At 30.8% G+C, this 20,512-nt stretch overlaps 1 protein-coding gene across 7 annotated transcripts in view; it reads right to left on the minus strand.

Moving 5' to 3' along the window:
- The window catches only part of LOC106056319 (protein argonaute-2-like), a 46,845-nt gene that overhangs the window by 10,492 nt on the left and 15,841 nt on the right, over positions 1–20,512 (minus strand). For 4 of the 7 annotated variants that reach the window (XM_013213005.2, XM_013213009.2, XM_056015760.1 and 1 more), the window contains exons 2-18: positions 16,803–16,826; positions 13,794–13,838; positions 11,172–11,216; positions 10,511–10,751; positions 9,693–9,813; positions 9,336–9,517; positions 9,020–9,156; positions 8,741–8,875; positions 8,359–8,446; positions 7,512–7,595; positions 7,310–7,373; positions 7,031–7,102; positions 6,894–6,941; positions 3,184–3,306; positions 1,578–1,711; positions 987–1,171; positions 147–306 (exon numbers count right to left, since the gene is read on the minus strand). In XM_013213005.2, the coding sequence (XP_013068459.2) occupies positions 147–306; positions 987–1,171; positions 1,578–1,711; positions 3,184–3,306; positions 6,894–6,941; positions 7,031–7,102; positions 7,310–7,373; positions 7,512–7,595; positions 8,359–8,446; positions 8,741–8,875; positions 9,020–9,156; positions 9,336–9,517; positions 9,693–9,813; positions 10,511–10,751; positions 11,172–11,216; positions 13,794–13,838; positions 16,803–16,826 (1,888 nt within the window). Of the gene's footprint in view, positions 1–146; positions 307–986; positions 1,172–1,577; positions 1,712–3,183; positions 3,307–4,812; positions 4,936–6,893; positions 6,942–7,030; positions 7,103–7,309; positions 7,374–7,511; positions 7,596–8,358; positions 8,447–8,740; positions 8,876–9,019; positions 9,157–9,335; positions 9,518–9,692; positions 9,814–10,510; positions 10,752–11,171; positions 11,217–13,793; positions 13,839–16,802; positions 16,827–20,512 lie in introns of all 7 variants that reach the window. The other 3 variants (XM_013213010.2, XM_056015757.1, XM_056015758.1) reach the window with 2 other exon arrangements.

Raw genomic sequence — 20,512 nt, forward strand, 5'->3', positions numbered from 1 at the left:
TCTCCCCTTCAAATACCTAACTTATAGCAATTAGAACTAATTGTAATTAACTCTAAATTTTTTTTTAATAAATAAAAGATATATCAAAGATAGTCCAGATTTTCTTTTCTACCAATGAAAGAAAATTCTATTTCTGTACATGATACCTGATACTTGGCAATAGTATACTGTTGACTCCCCCAAGCTTAACATTGATCTTAAGGCAGAGATTGGAAAGAGTCTGTGGAGTGGTTTTGTTCACATTCTTGGCCTGGACGCACTGGGTAGCTAAGCCAAAGCAAATGTCTCCAACTCTCTTCACTTCAGCTGTTAAGAGGACAAGCAAACAACATGGGATGACTTCTGATTGATCATTTACTGTATCATCTTATACACAATATTAAAGAAATACTTTGTACTGCATTTTATCTACATCAGAGGTGTCTATCAACAAGACCTAAAAAGGGGAACATCATGTGGAACATTGGGCACATATGAGGGAAATGTACATGTTCGGGATGGGAACAGTTAGTTTCAGCCTAAACATCAATAGAAATTTCATGAAAGCAGGGACAGCAATCAACTTAGCCTTAAAATGGAATTTGCCATGCATACCTTGAAAGGAAACGGAAAACAGAAATGAATTTTGAAAAAATTATTTCACTTTCACATTATAACAAAACTAACTATGAACAATTATTATTCATTTAAAGTAAGCACAATAACATCATTGCATAAAGGCATAAAAGTGTTCTTCTGTGATTTTGCAGATTGCCAGGCCTATAGCTAATAATCATTATTTATGATTTGTTAATTAAGTCTAGAAAATGGAAGAACTAATAAAGTTATATCTATGTAAAGAAAAAGTTTTGATATGTTTCATTACAGCCTCCAGACATATTTGCTTAATTACTTGTTACATTTCTTTAATGGTTTTGTTTTTAAAGCAAAAACATTTTACAAAAAAAAAAAAAAAAAAAAAAAATTAAGAAAAAAGAATTCCTCACCATAAACAGGTGTTTTTCCAGGTAGCACAACCACAATGAGTTGCAACCCTTGGTATGTGTTTTTCAAATACCTAAACATGGGTTCAACTTGATCAGGTCCTGTTGCATACTTGCAGAAACAAGGTTGCCCCATGATAGGCATGCCTGCATCATTTGAGATTCTCTGGAGCTGCTGTGTGAAATTACTGTCAGCAAATAAAAAACAATGTTCACTAAAAAGCAAATAAAAAAAAATGTTGAGGATGATCATTTGGACTTTTGATTCTGTGGTCTATACTATACAAAAATTTTAATCTTTACATATTGAGTGGACAGCAAAATGATTACTACCCCCATACATGTTTTTAAATGTCATCTAAGGGACAAGTTGCATAGATTAAGCGATTTCTCACTGGATTTAAATTATATTAAACACTTAAAAATCTTTGTTGTAAATAAAATGTATACATAAAGCTATATTTCAATTACAATCAGGTCTACTTACCGTAGAGCATCTTCTCTAACAGTCCTCTGAGGAGCAAAACAGGCGATAGCCCAGACTCTGATCTCATTACATAAAGCTATATTTCAATTACAATCAGGTCTACTTACCGGAGAGCATCTTCTCTAACAGTCCTCTGAGGAGCAAAACAGGCGATAGCCCAGACTCTGATCTCAATGCCCTGGTAGAACTGCTTCCCACGCATGTCCCACACACCCTGATTAGGCACAGCTTGGGCTTTGGTCTAGGTGGGAAGTGGAGAAAATTAGAAATGGTCAATTATTGAAGATCTAAGATTGAAAAAATAGTTCTATATTTAAATACTTTTTAATAAGCATACCTAATATAAAAAAAATTAATAGCACTAAAATTTACTGTTTTCTTGAATAAAGACAAATTTTTTAGTTTTATAACTTTTATTTTTGTAAAATTAAAATGATTTCTTTATGGTCTAAATCAGAATAACAATAATAACAAAAAAAAAAAACTTTGTTAAAAAATATTAAGATCTAAAATTAATATTAAAGATTAAAGAAGTTACTTGGTACAGAATTGTTTAGATATGAGTACACAAAAATATAGACACTTAAAATACGAAACACAAAAAAGAGTTTTTTAGAATCTTAATGAGCAAATAATCTTTCATTTGATTAGTTTATTTAAGTGCTCCTCTATTTATTAAAACAAATGTGTGTAGTTATCAAAAAAAAAAAAACAAGTTTCCAGGTTATGAGGTTAAATTTTCATTAGCTACATTACTTTAATTAAAATTAACTTTGTTAAACTGTTAAAAATGAAAGCAAAGCAGTTTTATCTCTAATTTTGTTTCGAACTAATCTTTTTCTGTCTTACAAAAATTTGGCCTAACTGTCAAAGTAAAACGTTGGTTAGTTTTTGAGGAAAGTCTCTGGGCCAACTTCAAGTTATGTCATGAAATACATCGAGAGTTATTAGTGAAGGGAACAGGCAACATTCCATTAAGGTCCAATGAATGCTTACTCATCACTAAAACACAGACAGGTTGTGACTTTTGTTGGCTTTACATTGGAAGAGACCTAAGCTAATTGGTCAATCTAATTATGTACTAATGTAATGTATGTTTCATCAACTAGACTGAATAGAGTCTGATCTAGAGCAAAAACTTTTTTTTTCAACTATTACAACTACTATAAAAGTTAATTGTGGCAGCCTTATTCATTGGTGCCCCAAATTAATTGTTGTTCCTACTGATACCTCTCAAAATGACTTGGAAACTAAAGAGCAGAAGAGATGTTGAATAAAAGAACTGTGGCTTGTGACTTGTACCCAAAATAAAATAAATTCTGTGAGGTTGAGCAGGTAAAAAGTGAACAAAGAAAATAAACTCATGCATTAAACATAACACTGAACCAGGTCATGGTTAGTTACTCGCCCTAATTCTAATCCAAACTTGTTCTCTGTTTGCTTTATCAGTTCATTCAAATTTCTATCTTTAACATTTTTTAAAGCAAAGTTTTGTTAGTTTAAATTATTTCTAGTTATTGCTAAATATTCTAATGGGGATAAAAAAGAAGCTAGTTTAAAACTCATGGCCCTCTTAAAAGGAAAAAAAAATCTCACACTGAATAGTAACACTATTTATGGGCACCTTATTGTTTCATTTCTAAAAATTTATCAATATTCAACTGATTGAAAACAAGTGTACAGGATAAATCACCCAGTGATCTGTTTTCTTACCCGTCCACCATATTGCAATTTGGGAGCAGTTAACACTCTGCCCGTCACATCCATCATTTGAGTGTGAATACTGATGCCGAACGTTTGTAGATAGGGGTCTGCATTGAAATTCGCTTTACGTATCTGACCAAAGGGAAAGAGAAAGGGAAAAAAGCCAGCGCGAACACTGCCTTGTGAGAATAATGAATCCTTGTTTTCTTTATTTTCATATAACGTATGATGAAAACGGATGATATTAAAAATGTTGAGTGCTCATCTTTCTAAAAAAATAAAAGAAATTTTTTTTTCCTTAAGTTATAATCTTGGAGTCTTCTGTTTCAGTAATCCATCTGGTTGAGTTGCAGCTACAAACTGAAGTCTGAGATGAATGCAAAAAATATTTTTTTTAAATCTCTTTGACCTGGCCATATTTCTGAAGGGAAAAAATTGGTGAGGGAGAAAAAAAAGTTTAAAATGTAAAAAAAAAATTTATACTTTTTAGAGAATTCCTATGACTGCCACAAGAAATAAGCAGAAAAATTATTAACTAAATAACATAATAAAACCCTGTGAAATACCACTCATTGCAGACTATTTGTTGAAATTAAAAAAAAAAAAAAAAAAAAAAAAGCTTGGATGAACATTGAATGAATGAACTTAATGGGGTGGGAGGGATATTGGTAAATTAAAGTAAAAAAAAAAGTGTTTAGATGTGTGATACCAAGTTCCCTAAGACAGAAGGATAGTCTCAATGAAACAAACATGCCAGTTGAAATACACCAAAACAATAAAGGAAACAAATGTGATCATGATTGTCATGAACCTAGTTCAATCCAAAGTTCTAAGAGGCAGCTCAAATAGCTTCACAATAATTTTGAAATATAATTTATATAAAAGTGTGTAGTTTTTGAATGTATTTAAAATGCTTGCAATGTTATTTCTTCACTAAAGAGTCTATTAAATGGTTTCTTGTGTCGACCTTTTTAGCAAGAAAAGGTTTAGGTAAGATAAGATGATTTATCAGCATGTTGGCATGCTACTGTTAATTTCAGCCTACAACCAAAACACTGAGACAGACAAGACAGACAGAAACAGTTATATATATACATTTATATATATTTGACCACATGAGCAGTAGGGCAGACTGAGTCACAAGCCATTGGCTACAGCAGACTTATGAATAAAACTAGCTTGCTTTGCTTGTGTTACTTCAGTTTTAAAATTATTTATTTACTTATATATATATATATATTAAATTATATAGTATATGAGCCAATGAGAAGTTAGGTTTATTATTATTTCAAGCTTGTGTTATGAGATAAAGGTAAGATGATCTGCTGTAGCCATCGTCTAGTAAAATGAAACTTGTTATGATCCAGGGCAAAAAAACAAATATAAGGATTACATCCAGTATTGGTCATTTACGCATAAATCAAAGAGTCGCAAAAAAAAAAAGTGAGAGAAAGAGAGAGACTGGCAGCAATGACCTTTTGTTTGCTCTCATTTTTTGTGACTGCGAGATAACAAATGACTGTATTTACCATTAATCTAAATCAACTGAGAAGCAAATGAATCTTTTTTAAAATGAGATGTCAAACAAAAAATAGTTGACCAGCCCCAATAGGGAAATGGTAGTATTTCTGGGCCTACCCGGCCACCATACTGCAACTTGGGGGCAGGCAGGACACGCCCCTTAAGCTCTGTCATGTCGTAATTCACGCAAATGCCAAACGTCTTCAGGTAGACGTCATTATTGAAGTCAGCTTTGGCGACCTGTTAAAGTAGGTGTGTATGAAATGAGGCCGCCAGCAGCGACCTTAAAGACTGAAATGGTGTCAAACATATATGTGACGATGATGTGCATGTCTGTACTGATGAAAGTGGGAAGCAGCAAGTATAGAAAGTTGGATCAAGGAATAAAGCCAGTAAGGAAGCAATGGAACAAATAAAAGCAGGTTTTTTATTGTTTTTTTGATGATGATGATGATGATGATAAAAATGATGGCACACTTTAAAATATTATCAACATAATAGTCTGTCACAACTAATGAGGTAGTCAGAAACAAACAAAGAGGATCTCAGGAACCAAATTTTTTTTTTTACTTTTGATGGGCTTTGGATGTAAAATAAAGACTAGATCAAATGTTTCATTCCTGCTATCCTCAAAACAAACAAATCTGACTGAGTGGTATTACGCAACATTATGAGGGGCATGCACACAACTGGTCCAGAGAACTGTAGTGAACATGACCAATTCAAATTTAAACAATGGTCACTGCGAATGTGCTTAACATAAGATTACATTTATGAAGCTTTGCGCCTTTGTCTTAAAATAATTTATGATTAAATGAAAATTTTTAAATATAAAAAATATTGAAAAAAAAAAAATTAAAACATATCTAAATGCCAACACATGAATGTTGGGAATCATTGCATGCCTTGCTGGTCAGTCACAACTGTTCTTGCCAGAAACATATGAACTTAATCTCTGCACAATCATCTTCAGGAAAGTTTACAGGAGTTTGTTTTTAACAAATTCAATAATCGCAAAAACTTTTCAAAATAAATAAAATACATATACTTTAAAAAAACATTATTACTATAAATACCAGTAACAAAAAAAAAAAAAAAAAACTGAAACCAATATAATTTTTTTTTCTCATCAGACTTTTTTTGCCAGACACTTTATATAATGTATGAATGATCACCATTACTAGGATATTGTTACTAATTTTGAATCATATAGATACAAATAAGAAAACATGAAACATAAGTAACAATCAGGATTGTTCTATTTCTGCAAAATTCCTTTCAAAAATTGTATGAATATAAATAAAAAATACATAAACACTTACATAGCACTTTTCATACCACAATTGTAATACTATGAAATACCCATTTTCTTTCTATATATATATATCCCAAAAATATGAAGTTATATGAAATATGAAATTAATTTTAAAAAAATACTGATAAGAACTAGTGTGACAAAAAAACCCTGAACTAACACTTTTTTTGCTAAAATCCTGAAATAAAGAAATCTGTAAATGATGATAATTCATGGAAACTTGTGTCTATTTAACTATGAAATAGTGGGCATTAATTGTGCTCAAATGAAAGCATCAAAGAGATTCTGCAGAGAAAAACATTTGTCAATCATTTTTTATGGTTCACTGAAACAGAAACAATACAATAACAAAACAAGTATTCCAATGGTTAAAATTTCAAATTCAAAATGATAATATATTTGAAATGGTGGGAAAAAAAAAAAAAAGATTAATTACATGTATAACTATTTTCATTCATATTAATTTAATATAAATGTCCAAAAGGGATAAAAAGAAACTGCAAACCCACTCTGAACATAATTATTTAGTATATGCCCTAAAGATTTCAACTAGTTTTTATAACATATATTTGTTGACGCAGAGAAGTTTTTAGTTAGATAGCGTTTGGTGCTGATAGTTCAAATATCAGCAGATAACCTTTTTGTTTCTGGGATTTTCAGATATTTTTGAGTCTTCACAGCTTCAACAGATTGGGCAAAAAGTTCAGGGATTGGTTGTTGTACTAGACACATAAAGACTGTTGGCTACAGAATCAATAAACTTTTAATCATCTGCCCCAGTGGATTAATAAAGGGAACTAAAAAAAAATAAAAAAATCCTAATCTAGAACAGTTGAAATAGTCACTAAAGTAGTTTTTACAAGAAAATCAAAAGAACACATACCAAATTGTTGATCTCTTTCTCTCTGTCTGGGGCTGATCTGGCAGTGGCCTGGAATAAGGATCAAAACATTGTTATAAGATTAATTATGTTCTATTAATTCAATGTAAATATTAAAAGTTATTTAAGTCACAGATTACCTTGATCATAGTTGAAGTTTGCATATCAGTAAGTTTTTTAATGCAGCGCTGACCTCCAACTATATTGCAAACCTTAAACATAAGAAAAAAAAATTAATTCATGCATGGAAATTATTAATCTAAAAAATATTGTAAGCTTTCTAATTTAATAAGCATCAATATTTTCTTGTAAAAATGCAACATATAATTTTTTTTCAATTTTTAGGTATGATTGAACATTAATAAATGACTAAATAAACACATGAAAAGTATTGAAAATAAATGCACAGGATATTTTACCTCTAGAGGCAGATATGTGTGTTTCTGTTCCTGTCCTACTTGCAAACAAGGTAGATGTGGATGTCTGGAAGACATATGTATCATTATTTTGTTTGAAAAGATAGGAATTTTATTTTTAATATTATTAATTTCTGGATATTACAGTAAAGAGTAATTATTTCTTTTTAAAGATTTATTTGATATAAATTTTTAAAAGACTTACTGTAATTTCATTTTGTAGCGCTCCATAAAATAGCGAGCAACTGTACATTCTATAGTTTGACCAGATTGCAACTGAAGGGGGAATCTGAAAGCAAAATTACAAATTAACCATTTAAAGCAATCTGTAAGTATACGCCAAAATATCACTCTTTGATCAAGAGATCACATCAACTGACATACAGATTCACATGAAATTTCTTATACAGGTTCCTTTTACCTACTAGGAAACAAAATTTTTGATAATATACTGTATGACTTTGCTACACGCAAGGCTCGTAAAGTTAACTTGATCAAGGTATTGTACTTTGTAAAGAATGAATAAAATGCAATTTTCACTTATTATCCTTATCCCTACAGACTGGGCCCCGCGCAATCCGTTTCGCATAGGGCCCCACAATCGTTAGGACCGGCCCTGCGTAGGACTAACTTTTTCTTGTGACTGGGAGGGAGGAGGGGCAGACAAGTAAAAGTGTAAAAGTGATACTAGAGTTCCCTGACCTAAAGCATACATGAGTATGTCTGCTGGGAGGGGGGGCATTATAAGGCTGATCTTTCCAAATCAAGTCAAATCAAGTCATATGTCTATGTCAGAGAAATTACATTGCACAGGGTGAAAAAAATTTAACAAAAATGTGGGCTCCAGAAAAAAGAGAAGACCATTATATTTCATTGCAACAGATATAGATAGTTAAAGATTGTAACAGATAACTAAAAAGTATGTTAGGATTATTAAAATGTGGCCCAATTATTGAAATTTAAAAAAAAAAAAAAAAAAAAAAAAAAAAAGGGGGGGGGGAGATATGTTAAAAAAAAAAGTTCAATAAAAAGTAATAAAAAACATTGCTTACGATTGGGTTTGAGCCGGTCTTCTGGTAACATTACATACTCTGTATTTACGCCTCATAGCACCACAATGAGTGATTTCTACCTTTAAACCTGAGCACAGTTATAAAACAACAGAGAGTTATTATTCAACAAAAAAACACAAGCATTCAAATCTAACTAAAAACTTATACAAGAATATTTCTATAAAGCCATCAGATTATCAAAAAAAAAAAAAAACATGAAATAGTTGGTTTTTATTTTAAATTTATTTTCTATGAAATAAAAATCACTTTTACATATCAAAAAGCTTGTGGAAAACAAAAGTTATAGAAATTTTAAAGTCACTTGCAGGTAAAAGATGTCATTTTAAAGGGGGGAAGGGGGGACAATATTTTAAAAACATACCTTTGATTTCTTTGGTAAATTTGACACGTTGAGAATCAGCTAATGGCCTCTTTTGTTCTCCTATATCTGGTAGGTCTAAAACTTCACACATAAATTCAATTACTGGCTGTTCTTTATAAAAGGCAGTGGCGGAAACTAGAGAATAAACAGGTTAAAATACACTGTAAAAAAGAAAGCATTTCAATCAGAAAACTAAATTTACCAGTTATCTTTAAAAGTTAATCAATATTTGATTCTCATATACTGGGACTGACTTTTCTTCCTAAACAATTGACATACCATCAATGTTTAACATCATTTTCCAGTGAGAAGGCCGCACAGACTGGTGAAAACCAAACCATACTTCTCTACCTCCTCCAAGAGGATGGTCATAACCTTCTGGTGGAGAGAAGAATGAGCGCCCAACAGGTGTGTACCTGGGTGAAATAAAATGACAGAATATTTTTTTTGTAGACCATATGTTTTAACTGAGGAATTAGTTGATTACATTGTTACATTAAAATAATTGTCTTTACATTAATAAATAGATTTTTAGTATTTCATAATTTATTTTTTCAAAAATATATTAGATTTAGTCTAAAGGAAAATTTCTTACGTTTTACTTGGCAAATGTCTCATGACCACATCCAGAGCTTGAATAGCATCCATTGGTATCTGTCTTGTGCGTCCCTCCAGCGCTTCTTCCAGTGCAAAGAGACTGACCTGTCCCATAAACCTGATGCCAACTTTAAAAACTCTATCTCGTCCCTCTCCAGGTAAAGTAACTTCAAGCTCAACCTGTATTAAAAAATAAAATTTTGTCAGTTATATAACATTTCTATTCTTCAAGCAAATATTGAAAGTGCTAACAATTTCATTGCTATAAAAAATTTGCAGCATGTGACATCAGTAAATATGTAAAAAACAAAATCACATGCAGCTAATAAAAACATACAGCTTTTAAGTGAGTTACCTTTTCTGAGCCAATAGGCAAAGCTTCTCTGCTATATAAATTTTTCCTGCCATCAAACACAGGCTTCTGGCCTTGGAAGATCTTTTGTTGATAGGCTGTTACCATAGTGTCAATGATTTCTCTGAAATTAGAAACATATAAATACAATGAATCTATTTTTTTTAAATAAATTTAACAACACAAAATCAGGTACTAGGTCAACTAAAGGCACCTTAATAAAAAAATGACATAAATCTATAAATACAAAATAAAACTCTCAAGTAATTTGGTGTGCATACTAAAATCCATTATTCAAATGCAACTATTTGATGACATTGATGTTATAAGTGTGTGGAAAAAACAAAGCAGAAGCAAGCATGTCAAAAATTGCAAGAACTGCTGAATGGACATTCTCATATGCTAACTGACATTCACGTGGCAAAGCACCATTACTTTATAAATGTTTATTTAGTGCTATAAGCATGAAAGTAGCACTATATAAAAGCTATAATTAATTAATTTATAAATTTTTAAATGTGTACATTATGTGACTGTGTCCATTTTGCTTTAGAAGTGCCTTAAGCTTACTATTTGTTAGTTCACAGAGCAATTTAGATAAAATTATTAACTGGCAAGCAAACTAGAATTCTAAAGGAACAAGGGCAATAGGTAGTCCAAATTTCAAGTTTGCATGGATGATGTAAGCCTAAATAAATGGGGGAGCTTACAATCAGATCTTCATTACAGGTGTGGTACAATCACTATACGTCTCTATTTTTTTTTATCACATGATATGCAAATTTAAAAAGACAAAGTAAGGAACAAAAAAAAAAAACTACCTGTTAACCCTTCTGGGACATTTGTCTGGTGATATATTAACTTCATAATGGTGGATGATTCCTTTAGGCACACGGACCTGGAAATGATTTGCTCGTAGTGATATGGTTCTGCCCTCTGTGCCAGTGTTAGGGCGAGGTGGAGAAACAAAGTCTGCCAATGGAGTAATTGGGGGTTGTCCAAAACTTGGAGGAGGCTGTTCTGGTGGGCCAATAGGGGTAGTGACGACTGGTGGCGGTGGCACTGTTGTAGAAAGAATGTAAGTACTTTAAAAAGAGTTAACAAAATTTAAATTATTTGTACATAACTAATTAAATAAAATATCTTCAGTTAATTTGATTCAATCTCAAAAATTTAAAAAGTTATAAATAAAAAGAATTTTTCAAAAATATAAAAATTCAAATAATATAAACACAGTGACAAAAGTCATTATAAGTCTTTTTAACTTACTCTTTTTAAACTTCATAAATGTAAGTGGTGTTTTTCATTTAGATACAAAACTGAATAAAAAAATACTTATTTGCATTTATGTATTTTTATTTTTCTTCAAGAATTTTTTATATTTTTCTTCAAGATTTTTTTTTATTTTAAAGTCATATTTTGACAAATGTACATTAATAATTTTTTTATGATAAAAGCCCTTCACATGTATAAAATACATACCATCTTGCTGTAATTGTGTAAATGGAAAAGGAATGCCAGGTTGACCTAGAAACACATATAAAAAAAAACATTTATTACACTAATCAATAAGTAAATTTATATCATTACCATTACAAAATGCCATAATTGTTAATAGGCTAATATCTATCATTTCAATAACTTAAGTTAAATAAAAATAAGCGATTTCATTTATAGTTGCAGTCAAATATACAAACTTTAAGATGCACAGGTGAATATAACCTACACCTGCTAAGGCCAGTCAACCCCAAGTAAAAGACATTCATTAAAACATTACTTTGGTGTTTTTCTTTTTTGACATATAAATTTAGCAAGTGTAGGTAGGAGCACAGGCATTTTTCAATTTTGTCACTGAGCGATATGCCAAAAAATTTTTTTAAAAATAAGATATTGCTTCATATACATAAACAAAATTCACATTTAATTGTTTTAGTATGTTAAATTATCCAAATGATTTAAAAAATACTAAATGCTTAAAAAACTTGACACATTTTAAGTAATGTTCACTTTTTTAGTAAACGGTGAAATTTAAAACAGACTTGAAAAATGCCTGTAAAGTGAACAAGATAAGGAGGAAATTGCTAGTTAACAATAAACTCTAAGAACATGATTAAAAAATGTTATTCAACAAACCCAACAAAAATAAAAGAATATTATTAAGTAAGAAAATGAACTAATTTTTAAAAACCTGTAATAAGGTATAACTTTTGTACACCTAACAAAATGTGGTTAGGCAGAACATTTTTGACGTTCTAAACTCAAAGTAAAACAGGGACCAATATTAGGTAGAGCAATAGATTATGATTCACATTTTGTGCAACGTATGCGAATAGACCTTGGTGCATCAGCATACACTGAGTGCAATGTGACAAAGTACTAGTATGTTTTAGATGCAAATTATTACATAAATTTAAAACAATCTTTCTTGATGAAATAATATTTTGATATGATTTTTGTTTATTGCCGTTAAGGAAAAAAACCCATTTCAAACAGAAAACTCTGTGAAAATGTCTCAAGCCACTTCTATGCAGACAAAAGAAAGAAATTTATGAGGGGGAAAAAAGATTATTTCAAAAGGCTTTCATATTTTTTAAAGTCTAAGGCTGAAAGATCAGAAGTTGTAGAAATTTCTTTTTATAAACAAATAGACATGCAAACTGTTGTTTAATATTGTCTGTTTGAAAGCATAGCTAGAATAAATATAATAAAGCACAAAGCAGAAACAAAATTGACTAACAGAAAGAGGCAGAGCACAAGAAAAAAACCTGTCATGAAAAGCAATGAAGTTTATTAGTTTTATACATTTTAGTCATGTTTTCAGCTTATTCAAGAGTTGAGTTGTAAGAAATCTCACCAATAGTACACTATATTGGCTCAAAATTTTAATAATGGGCATAATATATGTTCAACATTTTAATAACTTTGGCCAGCTACAGGGCCAATATTTAAATAACATTTGGCCTATATAGTGCTTTTGGAGTTCATATAAAAGAAACTATTATTTCAATTGTTAGATGACTAGTAATAAGAATATTTTCATTTTAGAATTAGTATAAGTTGTGATTTCTAACAATTATTTCTTTTAACCTAAGTTGATACTAAATAATCAATTATATTTAAAATAAACAAGCAATAATTACAAGAAAGCCATATTAGTTTAAAGCAAACTGCAATAAGGAAAATGTACTTTTTAAATTATTAGTATCAAGGATATTGAAATCTCAAGAATATTTTCTTCTCCCCTTAAATATTTATTTAAAACTGGTACACTGTCACCCTGCCAAAATCTCTAAAAAAAAATAAAAAATACTAAAATGAAGAATTTTATTGAGATACAGTAGTACACTGATACAGCAAATATAATGGTAAACAACAAAATCTTTGATTCAACAAATTTATAAAGTAATCCTTTCTTTACCACTTAAAAAAAATATTCCCTATTAATCAGTATTAAGTTTAAACATTCCACCTACTCAGCTAAGTAAGTTTGGACAATATTTTTTTTTCCCATTAAGTGCTATTAAAGAGTTTTTTCATTGCTACCAGTCCAGTAGTTAATTTTACTCTTGACGAGGTGTACCTTTATAACTTGACTTGCCACAGAAGGAAAAAAAATGGGAGCCTTCTGTAGGAAAGCCTACTTTTCATATTGAACTTTTGGTTTCAATCAATAGACCAAAAACTTACAAAAGAATACAACTGTTCACAGATCAAATGTTTCAAAGGATCAAAACTGTTTTGCGGGATGCATAATAGAAACAAGCATGGTTTTAAAAATTTCAAGAGGTTAAATGTATTAAGTTGTTAACCATAAGATGACTTATTTAATTTTAAAGTATCAATGTTCTACTGTCATTATTTTTTTTATTTTGAATTTTTTTGTTTTTGTTTTTTAAGGCTATTTTTTTTTAAATATTGACTTCTTTAACAAAATGAACTACTTAATATAAATACATTCAAGTCAGTGACAGTAATTTTCTTAATGCTATACTATGATTTTAAAATATTTTTCAATATTAAAAAAAAAAAAAAAAAAAACACCATTAAAATATTTTTTTGCAAAGTGGGGAAATGTGTAGGAATGTTAACAACTGTAATACCTACCATTCCCCAAGTGCTGTCCCAAGAAAGTGGGCGGCATGCCTTGTCCTTGAAAAACAGAATAAAGACCCAAGACTTAACTAGCGTTTTTAAAAAATGAGCCTATTGTTAATGCTTTAATCCCACTTCCCAAATGTATCAATGAGCTATGATGACATGATCAAAATAACCAAAAAACAAAACAAAAAAAAAACAAGATGATAATTTATGCCATACCAAGTGTAGATTAATAAAGTGAATATTTTTTTAAAGGAAAAAAAATGATTGGGAGTATAGGTGTTGCTTCAAGACGAAAAAAAAATGTATTTAAAAGATTTTTTTTTGTCTTCATAGTTTTAGTATGGGGCAATAATGTTTGATAACTTTTACTTCAGATTTGAAGACATTCATCGCACCATAAATACAAGCCAAGCAACCAACAGCATATTTATTTGCTCAAAATACTCAATAGAATGAGAACAAGAAAGAAATATGTGTTAAATCTTCTGGGAAAATTTTGATTTCTAATATAATGTAAGAAATGGGAATGATGTCAAGTACAGAGAAGGTTGGAGATCTAAACTAAGGACCTTAAGCAGAAATGTGAAAAAAAAAAAGTGTCAAAGCATGCATAAAGTAGTAATGGATGATAAGATGACAAATGAGCACAACATCAAATAAGAAAAACAACAAGCTTTTTATGTTTCATCGTGATGCAGCTGACAGACAAAAGCAAAGGCTACTTGATTCTATCATTCAATAGGAACAGAAAAGTGAAATCAGGTCCAGTATTGGTATGATGCAAGTACAAGTTTTGCAACTTAGTAGAATTGTTATTCCACTATGACTAGCAATGTAGACATCTTATTGATTGTTTCAGGCAATGTTGACAAATGATTTTGAGGCTATCAATTTCATAATTAATAAAGTGCAAATTAACAACTGGGTGATTTGTACAATTATGGTTGTTTATTTAAATTGTTTTAAGTGACACAATTTTTTTTTACTTATTAAGAAGAAAAAAAACAATAAACTAACACATAAAATATTTTTAATGGACAGTGTAAAAAAAAAATTCAATATTCAGAACGCTGGCTTTTATATTATTTATATGTAATCAAGACTTCTAAAGAGAAAAATGTTAACATACATCACATAAGTACACAGTTCCTTATTAAGATTCATTTTCTTATTCTTGTCTCCCCTAGATGCTAATCTCTTTCTTCATTTAATATTTTAATGCCTTTATCTGTGCTAAGCTAAGCTGTATGGCAGTCTTTGCTGTCCCATTTCAACCTAGTAGTTTTAATGCATAATAAATTCATCTGCATGATATTGTATGTAAGAAACTGTACAACAAAACTTTAAAAAAATACTTAATAGAAAGATACTAATATACAAAATTGTTACAATTCCATAAGCTAGGACAAACACTTATAAAGAACTCATTCTTTCCAAGTCTCTTTGATAATGTGATGGGTTCCATGATTAGCCAGAAAAACAATCTTAGTAGAATTTAAACTTTTTTTTTGAAGGAAGATTTATAAATTATGAGATAATAGAGGTATTAAAAATAGATATATAATTTAGTTGCAGGGTGGGGTTGGGGACAAGAAAATGGATTTTGTCTTGTCCAAGGTTCTATCTCTAGTAGAATGCCACACAAACATCATAAAGCAAAGGATCAACACAATGATAGGCATTTATCCATATATATTTGTTCTAATCTATGAAATAACTACATTTATGTATCCCTTTGATAGGTTGCCTTAACTATCATCATACTTTTTTTTGCACCAATTGAATAAGGTCAAGCTTCAATGGAAGTTGTCTGAGTTTTTTTTAAACAAATTGTTTAAATCTTTTTTTTTCTCTCTTCACAATAATCTGTACTAATATTCAAAACACACACACAAAGATATATAATTGTGATACATTGATAGTGATTTATTAAGTAAATGTGACAATGCCACCATATACAGGCTAAATATAGATATATTTATAAATATTACTTAGATGTGTCTTTCAAAAAATAACCAAAATCTATTTTATTGGTTTGGAACAGATAAATGTATTATCAATATCTTATACAACCTGCTTAGAAAAAAAAAGACGCTAAGTGCAGGATCACAAGAGTGGGAGCTGATATAAATTTAAAAATTACCATCTGATTTCTGAGCTTCCTCACACAGAGGAAACAATCATTAAAATTAAAAAAAGATATTTTAATTAACTCAGAAATGTAAGTGCTATATATTTTTTTAAATATTATATTTGAATATTAGAAATGAGTCAAGACTTAAAATTAGGATATCAGATGTAAATAGAATTTTCAAAAATAATATTCAAATTTATGTGTTTTATTTAAGGTAACATAAGGCTATATAGGACAACCTGAGGTTCGGGAAGAAAAGAGATGAGTCTAAATAGAATAATGTGGAAAAGCACAGTCAATTTGTCAACAAGGATAGATAGTAAAGTAGAGTAATCACTAATAATTATAGCAGGCAGATCATACTCAAGCTTTTTATTCAAATGTGTGTGTGAGAGTTGATACCTTCTATGCTCATGAGGTGTTGGTTGGGTTAGCTCTCTACATCTCTACACAGACCTACTCAACATATACTATGTTGTTGTTATTTTTATTATACTCCCTAATAATCTACTATTGATATTAGTTAGCATAATATAAAAATCCATTTGGTACCCAACTCTAAAGAATGACCCATATAAAAATATAATATTGCCTTTAGAAGTGTATCAATACAAGCCTAAACAAAAATATTTAAAAAAAAAAAATCAGTTTCATTTAAGCCATTACATATAATATTACAATGAGTATAAATGTGGAATAAATAATGGAAAAAATTAGAACATGCATGCAGACGTGAATATTTATGACTACATATATTGCTATTCTTCACTTGTCAGCTATTTGTGCATCTAATTAAATAATAGATTTTAAAAATCTATTAGGTCATAGAAATGTCTTTCCTAAGTATGAAATGAGAGTATGAAAACTGAAAGACTCACCAGAAGAGGGCTGACCAAATGTGCCTGAAAATTGAATAGTGAGTCACTATGATACAGATTAAAACAAAATTATTACAGATGTTTTTTTTCAAAACAGACATTTTTATACTCCCATTTAAATGCATTTGAATATAAAGGTAACCATATTAATAAAAAAATAAAAAAAATACACACATGTACTTAGTATTAAATTACTGCTAAATTATGTAATACTTAAATACACAGTGTGGTAGTGGGGATTGACCTGTCTGGTCATATCGTATGTACTCTAGACTGTCAACCTGATTGTCCCTGGTTAAAACCCTGTCTGCAACCATCCTGTCATCTGGCTAGAGATTTGGGTTAGGATGTGATTTAATCTTCAAATCTGAAGGAACACCCGAAATATATGAGTGTTTCTCCAGTACTGGTGACAAATAGGTATTGGATCACTAAAAAGTCTATAACTCAGAAACTTCTTATTAAAATGTCACAATTTTCTTTTCATTTCACATAGAAATGGTTTTTATCTATAAATTGTGATATTTTGAGCTTGAAATGTGCATTGTGGAATTTTAAAATTGTAGAAAATGTGTGAAATAGTGCACAAAATGGCATCTTTTGATGTAACATGGAATACCAGGCTTTGGTTGAAGTAATATTCTACTAAAAGCAAAGATTATTCAACAGACAATTTTGTTGAAATAGGTTAACAATATAATGTTATTGCATTATCTATATCTTTTTATTTTATAGTTACTTTGGTATTACTTAGATGTCGCCATAAAAAATGTGTCACAGGTGCATCACATGGTGTCCCACTTAACTTGAAATTTTAAACCTTTATCAATTGTAACAAAGTAAAGGATTCTGCTCCCAATTGTGTTTCTATTACTAAAAGTATCTATGATTAATTTACACAGTGTAATTTTTCTTAAAAACTATAAAAATTTATATAATTTTAGTAAAATAGCTCTTGGTGTCCCAGGTGAAGCACCTCAAACGCTCTTAACAAAAAGAACAATATTTTTTTAAACAAAGTTATTAATGAGATGGGAATTACTTAATTGTATCTCTGATACTGCTTTGTACACAATAAGCTCCATTTTCTTGGGAAAAGGCTACATAGTAATTAACAGGAGACATTAATAGACATGGTGTCCCACATTTCTTCATTGTAGCACCTGAAATGCCTCATGTTGAATGATAGCAGAAAATCTCAGAGATCTAGATATAAGTAGTTTTCTCATCAAAGTTTTGAATTATAATAAGAATTAAGCTTATTATTCTCAAGTTTGATCTAAAATACATAGAATACTATTTTTTATCTAAGTTAATGTAAACCTTTTTGTTTTATCATTGTCTGTGGTGCTTCACGGGACACTAAACAAGTCTTAATCTAGATAAAGGTATTGTGTAGATTTGAATCTACTCTTTATTTCAATTTATATGTAAATCTAGTTTTGGATCTTGTTCTTGGTGCATTGAAAGTCATAAAGCTGCTTTAGTGTATGATTAGGTCATGTTTGAGGCAGTTATTTCTAATATATTTTAAAATGATTATTGAACACACACACACAAAGGTCTAGTACATTCATTTGTGGTTATAGAAAACTATTTTGTGAATCATTGATAAAAGAATAATTGGTAATGTATTTACAGACTTAAAAAAAAAATTATTTCAGCATGTATTAACAAAAAAAAACTATATATTTCATATTGGTGTCCCGTTGTAGCACCTGCAACATCTTGTGATATAATAGTTATGTTATAATAAATGCTTGAATTATTGTTGAGATATTGCAGCAAATAATAGCCTATTTCTTCTTCTTCTTCTAGCCAGCTTTATTGCTGCTGAGCTGTGAGCTCTTTTGCAGACTGTGCCAATGAAAAAAAGTGTGCTGTTTTCTTCAGTTGTTCAGCACTGCCATACAGTATGTTGGTTATGTTGGGCTGTAGTGGAAGTAGGGTCTGCCTAAGGTGGATTAGGGAGGGGCATTCAAAGAGGATATAGTTTACGGTTTCAAAGGGGTGGGCGCAGTGTCTGCAAAGGGAGAGTTGTGTGGAGTTTATTTAATAATAATAGCCTATATATTTAGCTACAATGCAAGTATAGCATAAATTCTATTTTCTTATAAAAAATCTTATTTAAAAAACTTTTACCAGTAGTGTTACAGGTGCTACGGTGTCCCATTTTTTAAATTGAGCGCAAACATAACGTAAGTGCTAAAAAACTTCAATTTCTCTATCTAGCTGATTAATACAATAGAAACATTCAAATTATGCTAAGAAAGCAAACAAATTAACATTTAGTTGTACTTAAATCATCAATGGTGTCCCGGTGATGCACCTGAAATGCAATAGTGGGTACCCCTTTTGCCGGCACTGCTGAGGAAATGTATGTATTCCAATTCATTTTCTATTGACTATTGATAAATTCTTAAAGTACAATGAGTGAAGAAATGAATACACTTAAAATGAAACCAAAAACTTCCATTTTAATTTTTGACCTAATGTGACACTTTTTGATACCAGTACTGGAGAAACACTCATATATAAACAAACAGCAACATATGTGTTGGAATGTACCTAGTCCCATTGTTTTAAACATTAATTTGGTAACATAGAGGCAACCAGTTCTGCAGGCACTTAGTACTTTAACTTTGCCAAACACTGAAAAGTGTACCCTGATAACAATTATATTGTTCATAATGTACCCATTTAATAGCTATCTATCAGTTGAGCACTGTGGTGAAATAGTTACTATTTGTTTATGTTTGTGTAACGTCGTGAGAATGTGTTCACAACATTGATCTAGTGTGCTACAGTCCAAGTCTCTTTCGTCAGTTCATGTGTCGTTCTAGTTTAATAAAGCCTTGTTTTAGGTTACTCTTCAGTGTTCCTTTATTTCTTATTACAATTTATTAAACTAGAAATTTTCAATTCCATGGATCTATGTGCCTCACGTATCTTTTTTGGATTTTCGTTCAACACTATTCTCAGTCTGTAAGTAAAAGTAGTAATACAAATGGAACGTCTATTTAGGCCAAAAGAGCTAGACATAGAGCCTAGCTCGCCATCGGCTGCCGAGAAGTGGCTGCACTGGCTGAGAACATTTGAGAATTTCATCTCCTCAGTCTCTCATTGCGAGATTGACAAAAAGAAATTACTAGAAAACTACGTTTCTTCGAGCGTATTTCAGTACATAAGTGAGTGTACAACGTTCGAAGAATCAATCAAAGTTCTACAAAATGTCTACGTGAAGCCTAAAAGCGAAATTTTTGCACGGCACATGATAACTCTTTGTCGACAAGAGAACGGACAAACCGTTGACTCCTTCCTACTTAAGCTTAAAAGTATGGCCAAAGACTGTGACTTCAAAGCTGTCACCGCTGAAGAACACAGAGATATCTTCGTTAGAGACGCCTTCATTACTGGACTGGCTTCAAACAGCATAAGGCTGCGACTCTTAGAGAAATCTACTCTAACTCTACAGTGCGCCTATGAAGAGGCAAGACAACTCGAATATGCCCATAACCATGCCATGGCGTATAACATCCACTCTGAAACTCCCTGTGGAGCTAGCGCCGACGAGGAGAGCCTTTCTCCAATGACAAAAGTAGAACACGAGGTGAGTGCGGCGACTAGTAAAAGATGTTTCTTTTGTGGAAACAGCCCACATCAACGCTTTAGATGTCCGGCCCGTGACGCTACATGCAACTTGTGCGGTA

This window comes from Biomphalaria glabrata, chromosome 17 (genome assembly GCF_947242115.1).
Source record: "Biomphalaria glabrata chromosome 17, xgBioGlab47.1, whole genome shotgun sequence".
NCBI lineage: Eukaryota > Metazoa > Mollusca > Gastropoda > Planorbidae > Biomphalaria > Biomphalaria glabrata.